Below are 15,064 nucleotides of genomic sequence, written 5' to 3'. Positions count from 1 at the left end.
TATACACACCTGACTCTAGGTTTGAGGAGTTCCGATAGCCAGGGTCTCTCTGCAGTTGGATATCCTTCAGAGTGAATATTGATACACCTGAGCGAGAGAGAGAGCGGAGAGAGATTTGTAATTATGTGTGAGTATCTCCAGCCAATTCAGAGGACTAGACCATCCCCAGGTTTAGAGACTCACTCTCATGCAGTGTGTGGACCCGTGCCCCCAGGCTCTTGAAGTAGGCCTGCTTCATAGCTTCATCTGCTGAGATCCTCCTCTTGGACTCGTACTGGAGAGGAGGGAGACCAACAGTTAACCAACACTCTGACAGTACAGCAACGACAAAACAGAATCAGTAGGGCAGAAGTGACTACTGCACCCCCTGTTGTTATTTTATCAGTACTGCATGCCAGTGGTTCAGAGTATAACTGCGTAGGTTACACAGTGTGTGGAAAATGTAGACGGACAAACTCACTTTCAGAAACGATAACACCAATTCAATGCCTTCTGTGTCCAACCTGAAAAGGAGAGCGAGAATCACAGGGTTTACTGTCAGTCGGTGATGACTGATGGGAACTTCAGAGGAAGGAAGTGAACAGTTGCTTCACTAAAGTTCCACAGGATTTCCTGCCTCCTGCACTGACTAAACACACTCACGGATACGCATTCACACACCCACACAGAAACGTGCGCTCTCACACACACACACTCATGGACGCGCGCGGGCACACAAGCTACCTGGGTGCGTGGTTGATGAAGGGCTGAGGTTTGTATTTGGGGAAGTTGTAGGATTTGAACTCGTCGACGCCAGAGATCCCTGGCCAGCTGTCCTCTGATGGCGTGCCTGAAGAAATAAGAGAGAGGACAGTCGTTAGATAACGCTCTATCAACGTTTAGTTGACGCTCAAATAATGTCCCCATCAGCAGCAGCATGTCTGAGGCCTCTCCTGCTTATTTAGAGAGTTCCATGGTTGTGTGTTAGTGTGTTCGTCCCTGTAGCAGACACTAGGTGGCGCTAGGTCAGTGGGTTAGTTAGGCTGTAACATCCAAATGAGGCTGTACTCTGTCCTCACCCAGCAGTCTGAATATGAGGTGGAGCTCGTCCTCTACGGTGGAGCCAGGAAACAGGGGCCGACCTGCAGCCATCTCATAAAATATACACCCCACACCCCTACACAACAGAGAGAGAAAATCACACACACATACACACATCAAAAATAGAGGCTAGGGAGTAGGATGAAGGGGTTAGGATGTATAGCTCTTACTCAAAGTTTATATGTGTAAAATTCATTCATGAATGAAGTGGTTGTAGTTCCTAGGGTGTAAAGGGCCTCAAATCTGGACCTCGAAGCCAGTTCCATTGCTTTTTTATTTATTTGATTCTTCCCCTCGAATAAGGGACTAATTATCAGGTAGAAGAGAAAACCAGCAGTACTCCGGACCTCCGGGGTAGTATTTGCTTACCCTTGGCGTAACTTGTTAGGATGTAGTGTTCTTACCACATGTCAATCTGTGTGGAGTACTCGGAGGAGCCTAGCAGGACGTCAGGTGTAGTGTTCTTACCACATGTCAATCTGTGTGGAGTACTCGGAGGAGCCTAGCAGGACGTCAGGTGTAGTGTTCTTACCACATGTCAATCTGTGTGGAGTACTCGGAGGAGCCTAGCAGCACGTCAGGTATAGTGTTCTTACCACATGTCAATCTGTGTGGAGTACTCGGAGGAGCCTAGCAGCACGTCAGGTGTAGTGTTCTTACCACATGTCAATCTGTGTGGAGTACTCGGAGGAGCCTAGCAGCACGTCAGGGGTAGTGTTCTTACCACATGTCAATCTGTGTGGAGTACTCGGAGGAGCCTAGCAGGACGTCAGGGTAGTGTTCTTACCACATGTCAATCTGTGTGGAGTACTCGGAGGAGCCTAGCAGCACGTCAGGGGTAGTGTTCTTACCACATGTCAATCTGTGTGGAGTACTCGGAGGAGCCTAGCAGCACGTCAGGTGTAGTGTTCTTACCACATGTCAATCTGTGTGGAGTACTCGGAGGAGCCTAGCAGGACGTCAGGGGTAGTGTTCTTACCACATGTCAATCTGTGTGGAGTACTCGGAGGAGCCTAGCAGCACGTCAGGTGTAGTGTTCTTACCACATGTCAATCTGTGTGGAGTACTCGGAGGAGCCTAGCAGCACGTCAGGTGTAGTGTTCTTACCACATGTCAATCTGTGTGGAGTACTCGGAGGAGCCTAGCAGGACGTCAGGTGTAGTGTTCTTACCACATGTCAATCTGTGTGGAGTACTCGGAGGAGCCTAGCAGCACGTCAGGGGTAGTGTTCTTACCACATGTCAATCTGTGTGGAGTACTCGGAGGAGCCTAGCAGGACGTCAGGTGTAGTGTTCTTACCACATGTCAATCTGTGTGGAGTACTCGGAGGAGCCTAGCAGCACGTCAGGTGTAGTGTTCTTACCACATGTCAATCTGTGTGGAGTACTCGGAGGAGCCTAGCAGCACGTCAGGTGTAGTGTTCTTACCACATGTCAATCTGTGTGGAGTACTCGGAGGAGCCTAGCAGCACGTCAGGTATAGTGTTCTTACCACATGTCAATCTGTGTGGAGTACTCGGAGGAGCCTAGCAGCACGTCAGGTATAGTGTTCTTACCACATGTCAATCTGTGTGGAGTACTCGGAGGAGCCTAGCAGCACGTCAGGTGTAGTGTTCTTACCACATGTCAATCTGTGTGGAGTACTCGGAGGAGCCTAGCAGCACGTCAGGTAGTGTTCTTACCACATGTCAATCTGTGTGGAGTACTCGGAGGAGCCTAGCAGCACGTCAGGTATAGTGTTCTTACCACATGTCAATCTGTGTGGAGTACTCGGAGGAGGAGCCTAGCAGCACGTCAGGGGTAGGTGTAGTGTTCTTACCACATGTCAATCTGTGTGGAGTACTCGGAGGAGCCTAGCAGCACGTCAGGTATAGTGTTCTTACCACATGTCAATCTGTGTGGAGTACTCGGAGGAGCCTAGCAGGACGTCAGGTGTAGTGTTCTTACCACATGTCAATCTGTGTGGAGTACTCGGAGGAGCCTAGCAGCACGTCAGGTGGCCGGTACCACAGAGTCACCACCTCGTTGGAGTACGTCTTAGTGGGGACAGACTTAGCCCGCGCCAGACCGAAGTCAGCCAGTTTGAGTTCCCCTCTCTCGTTGATGAGCAGGTTCTGGGGTTTTAGGTCTCTGTGGAGAACCTTCCGCTTGTGGCAGTAAGCCAACCCCCGCAAAATCTGGAACAAGAAGATCTAGAACCGCACAAACACATGCAATGTTAACCACTATTTATGCGGGGTTTTTATCTAAAGTGACTTACAGTACAGTGAGTGCTTAGGTCATTCGTCTTGGTCATACTCACCTTGACGTTGTGCATGCTCATGATGTTCCCACAGTCATCCATGTACTGCTTCAAGTCTTTATCCTGCACAGGAAGTGAGGTCAGCAGTCAGTCAGACAAGACAGGAAGAACATGTACAAGAGCCTACTTAGGACTAGAAATTCCTCAGATAATTAGGGCAGATTTTTGACTACAATGACCAGCATGCAGTGTGAGGTAGTAAGTGATTCTCACCAGGTACTCGAAGACCAGCGTCAGGCTCTTGTCTGTGTGGACGATGTCATGTAAGGTCACGATGTTGGCATGTTTCAGGTCCTTTAGTAACGACACTGGAGAGAAGGGAAGAGGGAAAAGGGAGAGAACGATAGAAGGGGTAATATATTGACAAAGAGGAGGAACAATAGTGAATGAGAAAGAGCGAAGAGCGGAAAAAAATAAAAGACAATGTGGCATTGAAATCAGTAATGGGAGGATGAGGGAGAGGAAGAGAAGGGGGGATAACGTGAGAGAGAGGAGGAAAGGCAGAGAGGTATAGACTCACCTTCTCTGATGGCGGTGCAGGGTGCTCCCTCTTCGTGCTCCAGCCTGATCTCCTTTAGCGCCACCAGGTTGTCAGTCAGCTTACTGCGCCCCTTAAATACTGTAGCATAGGTCCCCTATAGAAAAAACAAACTGGTTATGACCGGAGTCAAAACTAAACCACTTTCGGGAACCTCTTGTGAAAAACATGTTTTCTGAGTTTATTGGAGTGTTTGTGTGTGTTCTCTGACCTCTCCCAGTTTGTCCAGTTTGATGTAGGTCTCCAGCTTCCCAAAACCAATCTCCGACTGAAAAACAGAAATAAAGATATCATCTTCCATGTTGTTTAGGTCTTTTTTTTCCTGTGTTGAATGACATTTGTACAGGATACCTTCATTCACTGCACAAGATTACATACAGAGACAGTCCAATGCAGCCTCATGCCTGTTGCCATGGAGACAACCAGAAAAGAGGGCGGTACCTGAACGCTGTCGGGTAATAATGTTATATTCCTTCAATCGCTCTCTCACACACACACACGTACCAGGGAGGCCCTGCGTGAGAGTCGGCTGAGGGGCTGGTCGAAGGTAGGGCTGCTCAGCTGCAGCTTCTCCAGGTAACCGTCAGGGATACGGATGTCAGCAGGCAGAGACAGACGCTTGTTCAGGTCCTACACACACACACACACACACACACACGGGTTAGAGACGTAACATACACATCATGTATCCTATCGAATACGGCGTCTGTGTGGAACATGTAGCCATCTCCATGATTACACCCACACACTTTGTCCTAGATATGACTCTCTCCTCTCCTCCCACTCACCCCAAAAAGAGAGACAGAAGAATAGAGGCGCTTCTAGAAAAATGATCCATACATGAAAACAATCGTTATTGAAGAGAAAGCAAAAACAGAGATAAGCAAACAAGCATCTTCACACACTATTGACACACACACACACACACACACACACACACACACACACACACACACACACACACACACACACACACACACACACACACACACACACACATGGATATCACGTAACACACTTGTATACCGCCTGCCATCTCTCGCCCATAGAAGTAGATGGAAAGAGAGCATCATGTTCTCTCAATAGACAGTGATATGAATTAGTGTATTGTTACAGCCTACTAACCCCATCAACACTCCGCTTCAAAGGGAACTAATGGGCAGAATGATATGTATGTGTGAATCTGGTTAGATGTAGTAACCAAGATGACGTGTGTGTGTGTGTGTGTGTGTGTGTGTGTGTGTGAGAGATTATTCAGATGTCGGATGATTCCCATCTAAAAAGGTCAAGCACCTCATGTCTCCGCTCAGACTAATATGATAAACGCTTGGCATCAAGGAGAAATAGGTCAATCCCTGTGTGCGCGTGCAATAACCTAATACTGATATTTAGGTAAAGTACTGCTTACATTTCTCCAGACTGACCACCAGGTGGCAGAATGTCACCAGGCTGAGGAAACAGCATTCCTACCAGTGATTCTATAGGAACTCCGTAAACAGAACCAGTGAGACAAGCACTAAATCTATTATCCATTGAATAAGTTCTAGTCACCAGAAACTAAGGTCATACTTCACAACATTCACTCACATAGAAAATAGCAAAAATAACACAGCTTACCCATACAGCAAAAAAAATGAGTCACAGAGACAAAAGGAAAAACCTCCCCAGCCTTAAAGAGTGACTGAACATATGAGTGTTTTTCTGTTGTTTATAAGAAAAACAGGATTTCAGTATTGGAGGTGTTTGTCCCCCATGAGACATCTGTAATTAAATATAATTAAAGTTGTTGCCGTGGATGTTTTAGTTAGGCAATTTTACATACAACCAATGTGTTTGGGGCAGTATTTTTCAAGTAAAAGAATGCACGAGGCATTGTCTTATGTAAACAACGTCGGAGCTGCTGGGCGGGCCTGTCACTCTTTATGCTATTGGATAGAGAGCGATCACCACAGCTGTTCACCCCATGTTAGCGGGCAAATGGACATCATCCAATTAAAAAACTCAACCTTAATTTACCGTTGTGACGCAAGGATGAGACTACCTTTATGACCAAAATGATCCTATTTACACTTCGCAGTAAATGTTGACACTAGAACAACTATTTGATTCATACTGATGCCACATCAGTACATTTTCAAAAAGGCATTAGTTGTTTTTTAAAGGCGGTCCCTCTTTAAATCCCGGGTTCTCGCTGAGCTAAGTGGAGTAGTCGCTCTCTCGGTCTCCATCCCACTCCCTGTCCGAGGTTCCTCTCAGGATTGTTGACCAGCTATGTGGCAGGGGATCGTCTGGAACGTCAGCAGTCAGAGGCCAAGCGTGCCACAGATTACTGTCTCATGACAACATTCCATTAGTCAGTCAGTCTAACTGTTCGTGGCCTGAACCGGCTCATACTTCCCACCCTGCCAGCTGTGTTTGTGTACCTCCATGGAGATGCGCCGTTGCACCCTGTTCCTCAGACACACCCCGGTGGGCGACTGCACCTCGTCCGACGACGTCCCAGATGCCTGGTCACTCTCCCCGTCTGAGCCCATCTTCAGGTTCTCATGGACGATGTCTTTGGAGGAGAGGAAGAGGAGAAAGAGGGAGGAAGAGTTAGAGTTCAGAAGCAATTTCAACATTTTGCCTGGCAAATGACACCCGTGATAAGATAAACATGGCAAGGACTTGCTATAGCTTGTGTCAAACTGAGTCAGTAGTCTGCTGTTTTAGTAAGAATAGGAGAGAATAAGTTAGACATTACAGAGAGGAGTGCTTTCTCTCATTCTGTCAACAGTTAGTTTATGGCCTGGATCTGATCCTACAACCTCACCTTCTCTCTCAAATTCCCTCCTTTCATCATCCTGCAGTCCCGCTCTCACCCCTTCCCCTTCTCACCCCACAGGCCAAAGATGAAACACTAACCAACACTGCTTCCTCCAGGGTCATAAAACTAAAACTACTGCCTCTGGTGTAGAACATGGTGCGTAGTGGGGGGGGGGGGGACTAGTGAACACACACACGAAACATACATGCATAGACACACACACACACACACACACACACACACACACACACACACACACACACACACACACACACACACACACACACACACACACACACACACACACACACACACACACACACACACACACACACACACACACACACACACACACACACACACACACACACAAACACAGTTAATGAGTAGCTGTATCTAAGTGTGCTGGCACATATTCTCTCCGTCATCAGTGTCAACACCACCAACCCAGCAGCCTGTCATCATATCATCCAGCACACTACTGTCAACCCCCCCCCCTTCTGCTTCTCTCTCTGGCCGTCTATCTTCTGCTCTGCCTACCAAATACCCCTCCTTTCTTTCCAACTCCACTCGCTTTCCTCTCCTTGGCCCTATTTCTCCCTCGCTCTCTCACACTCTGTTGTTTGAGCTAACCAGGCATTTAACATAGTGTGACAGTGTGTTTTAATCTAGTTCCATCTTGTCCCAGATAGACTTGCCTGGGTGTCTGTTCCCCCCCAAAAATGGCCAAACTCATGTAACTCTAACTGGGACAGAGTTCAGTCTGAGGAGAAGCTCTTCGTGAAAACTTATCGACGAGACCGCAGACCATGATAGTTGGCTCACCCTGGAGACTAGAGAACAGCAAGGAACAGCTATCGTCATGGTGACGGCTCAGAGAACATGCGGAGAAGACGTTTGTCCTCAGACACACACAAATGAATGAATCACATACGCACACAAACATCCAAACACACAGTGTAGAATGAGAAAGGTTGAGTCGTACAAAACGCACTTAATTGCGAGAAAGGTTGGAGATAGAGACGGAGACAGACGAGTCTGGTGTTGTGTGTGATGAAAAGTCACACCATGACCGTGTCAGGACAGAACTCTCAGGGGCTATGACTCACTTCCTGTTTGTCCTCTGTCGCCATCTGCTCTTTCTCAGTCACTTCCTGGCGCACAGGCACGAGCATGCCCGTCTCCACGGCAACTCACCTTGGCATCTGGGTGGCATGGCCATGAAGGAGAACAGGCTGCTTATAGTGGTGCTGCTAGTGGGTGTGTCATTAGTAAATATGCCTGCATGTTTGAATGAGTGTGAGCTTGTGCATCTCCGAGTCTGTGTGTGTGTGTGTGTGTGTGTGTGTGTGTGTGTGTGTGTGTGTGTGTGTGTGTGTGTGTGTGTGTGTGTGTGTGTGTGTGTGTGTGTGTGTGTGTGTGCCGTTAGTGTATACGTGCTTGTGCATCTCCGAGTCTGTTTCTGTCTCTCTCTGTGTAACTCACCAAGGCGGCTGCCGTTGCTGGGGAAGGTCATGAAGGAACCCAGGCTTCCTCCGATGACACTGTGTGGCCTGCGGAGGGGGGGCTTCTTGAAGGAGCCGGTGTACTGGTGCAGGAACGAGTGCATGCTGTGGGAGGAGGGTGGTCGCCCATTACGCACGATTGGCTCTGCAAGGAGAAACAATATGTCAATCAATATGTCAATCAATTGGCCCATCTATCCATCCAGCCGATTCATCTCGCATTCTACCAATGAATCAATCACACATTCTACCATTGAATCAACCACGCATTCTACCAATGAATCAATCAGTCATTATAAAACAAGAAGTTCATATACTGTTCAGTCTTCTGTTGAGCAGAATTCAGTAAACAGAGTGCTTCCTTGTTTTATATAAAAACAGTAGAAAAGAACACTTACGCAACCTAAAGTAGGCCAGAGGATTTTAGCTTTATACTTCAACAGCCCAAAATGTCTGTTTGTTTACGTGTGAGTGGTTTCCTTTTCTGTGTGATGTCTTTTCCACAAACAGTGTGGCAACATCACCTGCCGTCCCCCTGCGTTGTGTTTATTTTCCCAGTACGTGTTTCATCCCACCAGGCTGCTTCTGTTGTTATATAAGGATATAAAGAGCTACTCTCCAGAACACGGTCATTCACACTGCTGCTCGTTTTCCCTGTGTGTCAATTTCCACTCTTTCTCCCTCTCCATGTCGCTCACCCTGTTCTCTCGGTCTCCCTCTCCATGTCACTCACCCTGTTCTCTCTGCCTCCCTCTCCATGTCGCTCACCCTGTTCTCTCTGTCTCCCTCTCCATGTCGCTCACCCTGTTCTCTCTGTCTCCCTCTCCATGTCGCTCACCCTGTTCTCTCTGTCTCCCTCTCCATGTCGCTCACCCTGTTCTCTCGGTCTCCCTCTCCATGTCGCTCACCCTGTTCTCTCGGTCTCCCTCTCCATGTCGCTCACCCTGTTCTCTCTGTCTCCCTCTCCATGTCGCTCACCCTGTTCTCTCGGTCTCCCTCTCCATGTCGCTCACCCTGTTCTCTCGGTCTCCCTCTCCATGTCGCTCACCCTGTTCTCTCGGCCTCCCTCTCCATGTCGCTCACCCTGTTCTCTCGGCCTCCCTCTCCATGTCGCTCACCCTGTTCTCTCGGTCTCCCTCTCCATGTCGCTCACCCTGTTCTCTCGGTCTCCCTCTCCATGTCGCTCACCCTGTTCTCTCGGTCTCCCTCTCCATGTCGCTCACCCTGTTCTCTCGGTCTCCCTCTCCATGTCGCTCACCCTGTTCTCTCGGTCTCCCTCTCCATGTCGCTCACCCTGTTCTCTCGGTCTCCCTCTCCATGTCGCTCACCCTGTTCTCTCGGTCTCCCTCTCCATGTCGCTCACCCTGTTCTCTCGGTCTCCCTCTCCATGTCGCTCACCCTGTTCTCTCGGTCTCCCTCTCCATGTCGCTCACCCTGTTCTCTCGGTCTCCCTCTCCATGTTGCTCACCCTGTTCTCTCGGTCTCCCTCTCCATGTCTCTCACCCCGTTCTATCGGTCTCCCGCTGGCCATTGGCACACCATCTCTTTAAACTCTCATTAGCCATCAAATTAAATCACTTCAGATGGCAAGAAAGGATACTGCTGGCTGCCAGCTACATCAAACATTTCAACTGTATCCTCGGGGTGACTAAAGGGCCCTAGTGTGTGTGTCCACTGGCTGTATCCTTCTCTATTGGCATTCAGTCAAGAGTCACTTCAGAATAGTAACATCATCAGTCTCTTATCACTGGGACTGGCACAGAGCACTGGAGCGTGTGTGCTCTGTTTGTTTACTAATACAATCTCTAATACTCTCTCTCTCACATACACACACGCGCACGCACACACACGCACGCACGCACACACACACACACACACGCTACTGACCATTGTCCTTGTTGCCGCCGTCCTCGATGGTCATCTGCTCGGCCAGTTCAGACAGAGACTCGTCTATGGTGTGGCTGGAGCGCAGCGTCAGGGACAGACGCCGCTTAAACCTCTTCATCTTCTCCATCACACACTCCTCAGGGTTGGCTGGGCTGGCAGGGCACAGAGGGAAAAGGTCAGCACTGGACCCACACACATTTTAGGTGGCCAGGCGTAAACAAGTAACTTGTAATTGTCTCGCTAGTCACTTCTAGTCCAATGTTGCTCACATAGCGACACGTTAGATTCCTTATGTTGAGAGCGGCACAGTTGGGCTGGAGTAAGTACGTGTGGTCCTTCTGTAGCTCAGTTGGTAGAGCATGGCGCTTGTAACGCCAGGGTAGTGGGTTCGATTCCCGGGACCACCCATACGTAGAATGTATGCACACATGACTGTAAGTCGCTTTGGATAAAAGCGTCTGCTAAATGGCATATATTATTTATTATTATTATTATTACGTTGTGTTGTCGTGATTAGCTTTTTAACCCCTTTTAACCCCCTGTATGGACTGGTATTGTACATGCTACCAACACATGGACACAGACCGTGAGAAGCCCAATCCTTAAGCTGCAAGAGTACGCATGAGAGGCGGAGAACACACGGATGTGCTAAAATAGCACCGTTCATAAATAAACTACGCCTCCTTTTAATCTAATATTTATGATGAGTAGATGAATACTGCAGTCACCACACCTCCCCTCAGCACTCAGCTAGGGCCTTCATAAAGCACGAACTAAACATTAATTTAACAACATCCAAACAGGAATACTGCTTTCCTTAATTGCAAGCAAAATGCATTAATACACACACATGCACATACGCTTAAACATACATACCCACACAGATGCAGAAGCAGACACACATCCATCATTTGTCAAGGCCATCTACTGTGGCTAAAATGACATAATGAGAGGTGCAACACAGAGGTCAACTTCAAATCCACAGTACCAGCTAAATATAGGAATAGCAGTCACACACACACACACACACACACACACACACACACACGCCCTCACTGACCTCCCCATCAGTGTCCTCAGACTGGCCACACCCTAAGTAACAGCAGTGGTCGTCATGTGGTTGTGTAGTGTGATGTGATTGGTGGGCTGCAGTGACAGACCTAGTCCAGCGGCTGCAGTGATTGGCCGAGGCAGGCTGGCTGAGTGTGATGGGAGGTGAAAAGGCCAGCAAACTGGGAGAACTGGCCACATTTCATAGCAACACAAATACCTTCCTGGTCCGATGGTATGGCTGTGTTGTGTGTGCATCCATTTGTGTAGGATCTACTGTATGTGTGTAAGTGTATCAATTAATAATGTGTTGTGCGGATATGCTAGTGTGTGATTTGTGTGCGTATGATAAATATGCATAAATGCATGTAGAATACAGTGTGTGTGTGTGCATGTGTGTATGTATGGTGTGTGTATCAGTGTATGGTTTGGGTATCAGTGTGTGTGTTTATGTGTATCAGTATGTGTGTATCAGAGTGTGTGTGTGGGTGCACGCACGCATGCTGACACAGCAGTAAGCCAGGTCATAGGAAACACCTTGTTCTTTCTGCCTCGGGCCAGTTTCCCTGCCCATTGTGTTGCCGCGGTGACTCCCCTCGAGAGTGGGACCCCCCCTCTAACCCCCTCACACCATCCCGTACTGGACACAGCGATAACACACTGCCAGCTAGCAGTGAAGGGTGCGGTGTGTGTGTGTGTGTGTGTCTCACACATGGGATACAGTTATCCACTACATAATGAAAACATCACATCAGACAGACAAGAAGACGACCAAGAATATCTAGCTATCCATCTCTCCAGCCATCTACACTATATACACAAAACTATGTAGCCACGCCTTCAAGTTAGTGGATTAGGCTATTTGAGGCACACCCGTTGCTGACAGGTGTATAAAATTGAGCACACAGCCATGCAAACTCCATAGACAAACATTGGCAGTAGAATGGCCCGTACTGAAGAGCTCAGTGACTTTCCACGTGGCACAGTCATAGGATGCCACGTTTACAACAAGTCAGTTGATCAAATATCTGCCCTGCTAGAGATACCCCGGTCAACTGTAAGTGCTGTTATTGTGAAGCGACAGCGGCTCAGCCGCGAAGTGGTAGGCCACACAAGCTCACAGAACGGGACCGCCGAGGTGCCAAAGCGACTGCGAGCCAGGCCTAATGGCTCAACATCAGTGCCCGACCTCACTAATGCTCGTGGCTGAACGGAAGCAAGACCCTGCAGCAATGTTCCAACATCTAGTGGTAAGCCTTCCAGTGTTACAGCAGCAAAACGGGTGAACCCACCCCATATTAACGCCCAGGAGTTGGAAATAAGATCAAGATAAGATAAGTTCGACGTACACATACTTTTGGTCATGTACTGCACCTTTCTCTTTCACTCCCTCTGAGATCATTAGCTCAACTGCATACACTTCAGACACCATCTGTCTGTCTAGACACACATCTCGGTCATCCTTAAAATTCCTCCGTCATTCCTGATGGCATGAGCGTGCATTGCAGGAATCCCTGGAATCATTCAATCAATGACCCCAAGTGCACATACACTCACCATGTCCAGACTAAGCTTATGGGCTCAAATCACCTCCAGGTGTACAGATTCCAGGCAGTAGGGCACAACGTCAAAGAACGATCAGATATAGTGTAGAACAGACATGCCTCTCTGTCATGAAGAGTGAGGAATCACATCACCTCTAATGACATTTTTATCTGTGCCCTCAAATATGCCCCAGGCCAACGCATATAGCAGCACCCCACCCTCAGTCAACCACTAATCTACCAATGAAAATCGATGAAACACAGTGTGTGTGTGTGTGTTAGGGGATGAAAGATTAGTCTCCCCCACCTTTTGCCCCCCACATGCCCCAACACCCACCATGTACCTAGCTGGGCGAAGGCAGGGACGCTTTGATGTCAGGTTTAAGCGTGGGTGTGGGTGTGTGTTGCACGGGTATGACCTGGTTCTCTTCTCGGCTGGAGTTGATCTCATTAAAACAAATTTAGTTAATGGAGTGTGTGTGTGTGTGTGCAGGTGTGTGTGCACGTGCATGTGTTTTTAGTTTTACTATCGTTGTGGGGACATTCCACCAGTCCCCATAAGGAAAAAGCTCATTCTATGCTTAGGGGTTAGGTTTAGGGTTACGTTAGGGGTTAAGGATTAGGTGTAGAGTTAAGGTTAGAGAAAATAGGATTTTGGATGGGAATCAACGGTTTGGTCTCCACAAGGATAGTAAAACAAAAGGTGTGTTGACGTGTGCGCGCATCTGTTTAAGCACAACAAACCTGCTGGGGGGGGGGGGGGGAGGGAGGGGAAAGCATTAACAAAAAACATAGCAAACTAGAATGCTATTTGGCCCTAAACAGAGAGTATACAGTGGCAGAATACCTGACCACTGTGACTGACCCAAACTTAAGGAAAGCTTTGACTATGTACAGACTTAGTGAGCATAGCCTTGCTATTGAGAAAGGCCGCCGTAGGCAGACCTGGCTCTCAAGAGAAGACAGGCTATGTGCACACTGCCCACAAAATGAGGTGGAAACTGAGCTGCACTTCCTAACCTCTTGCCAAATGTATGACCATATTAGAGACACATATTTCCCTCAGATTACACAGATCTACAAAGAATTCGGGGGAAAAAAAAACATTTTGATACACTCCCATATCTATTGGGTGAAATACAAGTGTACCATCACAGCAGCAAGATGTGTGACTTGTTGCCAAAAGAAAAGGGAAACCAGTGAAGAACAAACACCATTGTAAATAAAAACCCATATTTATGTTTATTTATTTTCCCTTTTGTACTTTAACTATTTGCACATTTGAAATGTCTTTATTCTTTTGGAACTTTTGTGAGTGTAATGTTCACTGTTAATTTGTATTGTTGACCTACTTCACTTGCTTTGGCAATATAAACATGTGATACCCATGCCAATAAAGCCCTTAAATTGAAAGGGAGGTAAAAACAGAGAGAGCAGAAGAGTGAGAGAGAAAAAACAGAGTGAGCAGGAGGGGAAGAGTGTGTTCGGAGTTCACGAATAGGCTTTTCCAACAGAACATTCTCCATTTATCTTATCACACACACACACAGTTTGACAGTATTGAATGCAGTAATGCCAATAAGGCTATATATTAACATGCTATGTTACCATTCCAACAACTCTATCCTGTGCGGGACACAGGCCTGGTCATGTGGCTGGGGCTGAGTATGCCTGTGTCTGCCCCTCAGGGCATCACTGTCCTTGGGCAGACAGGCTAGGAAAATGGGCAGGCTGTGGAGGATTGGGTTGCTGAGACCAAGGTTGTCTGCTGCTGTAGGGAGTGACACACACACTCACTCTTTCCTGCTGCATTTTTAAAAATGTTTTCATTGAACCTTTATTTAACTATTTACCTCAGCTCAGCAGCATGAGCTGAGCTGGCAAGGGAATATGAGAAGAACTGAGGGCCAAGGAAGCCACAGCTGTCCTCCAATGTGTGTGTGCGCATTGGGCAGTCTTTTATATCCAACAATGAAAAAAACATATGCTGCTGGTCCCACCTTCAGTAACTGGAGCAGATCCCTCTCTGCCACCCTGCAGCGTAGATATAGAGTTACTAGATTAGCTGTTCCCATTGGACAGAGTCCAGAATCTTGCATCAGCAGCACAGGGAGAAAACGCAACCTCTTTTTCCCTCCCTTTCGCTCATTCCATCTCATTCTCTAACTCATCCTCTCTCTAGTGGTTGCACTCACTCACACACTCACACAGTAAAGCAGGGATCGTCAACTAGATTCAGCCGCAGGTCGATTTTTTCTTGAGCAGATGGTCAGGTGGCCAGAGCAATTACAAATCATTTGAAGAATGCAAATTTACCATAAGAAGCCCAAAAATATATAATATTTTACTAAAA

At 47.7% G+C, this 15,064-nt stretch overlaps 1 protein-coding gene across 1 annotated transcript in view; it reads right to left on the bottom strand.

Annotated features, from left to right (window-relative positions):
• LOC124014421 (cyclin-dependent kinase 17) overlaps positions 1–15,064 on the bottom strand; it is a 34,008-nt gene that overhangs the window by 1,681 nt on the left and 17,263 nt on the right. Inside the window, exons 2-15 of the mRNA XM_046329368.1 lie at positions 10,118–10,269; positions 8,211–8,375; positions 6,343–6,476; positions 4,424–4,549; positions 4,131–4,187; positions 3,902–4,016; positions 3,595–3,689; positions 3,382–3,444; positions 3,027–3,271; positions 1,059–1,156; positions 724–829; positions 461–503; positions 184–274; positions 10–87 (exon numbers count right to left, since the gene is read on the bottom strand). Coding sequence (XP_046185324.1) covers positions 10–87; positions 184–274; positions 461–503; positions 724–829; positions 1,059–1,156; positions 3,027–3,271; positions 3,382–3,444; positions 3,595–3,689; positions 3,902–4,016; positions 4,131–4,187; positions 4,424–4,549; positions 6,343–6,476; positions 8,211–8,375; positions 10,118–10,244 — 1,543 coding nt within the window. The 5' untranslated portion in view covers positions 10,245–10,269. The remainder of the gene's footprint in view (positions 1–9; positions 88–183; positions 275–460; positions 504–723; positions 830–1,058; positions 1,157–3,026; positions 3,272–3,381; positions 3,445–3,594; positions 3,690–3,901; positions 4,017–4,130; positions 4,188–4,423; positions 4,550–6,342; positions 6,477–8,210; positions 8,376–10,117; positions 10,270–15,064) is intronic.

Source organism: Oncorhynchus gorbuscha, linkage group LG25, assembly GCF_021184085.1.
Source record: "Oncorhynchus gorbuscha isolate QuinsamMale2020 ecotype Even-year linkage group LG25, OgorEven_v1.0, whole genome shotgun sequence".
Classification (NCBI taxonomy): Eukaryota; Metazoa; Chordata; class Actinopteri; order Salmoniformes; family Salmonidae; genus Oncorhynchus; species Oncorhynchus gorbuscha.
This window is presented reverse-complemented; position numbering and strand designations above follow the sequence as displayed.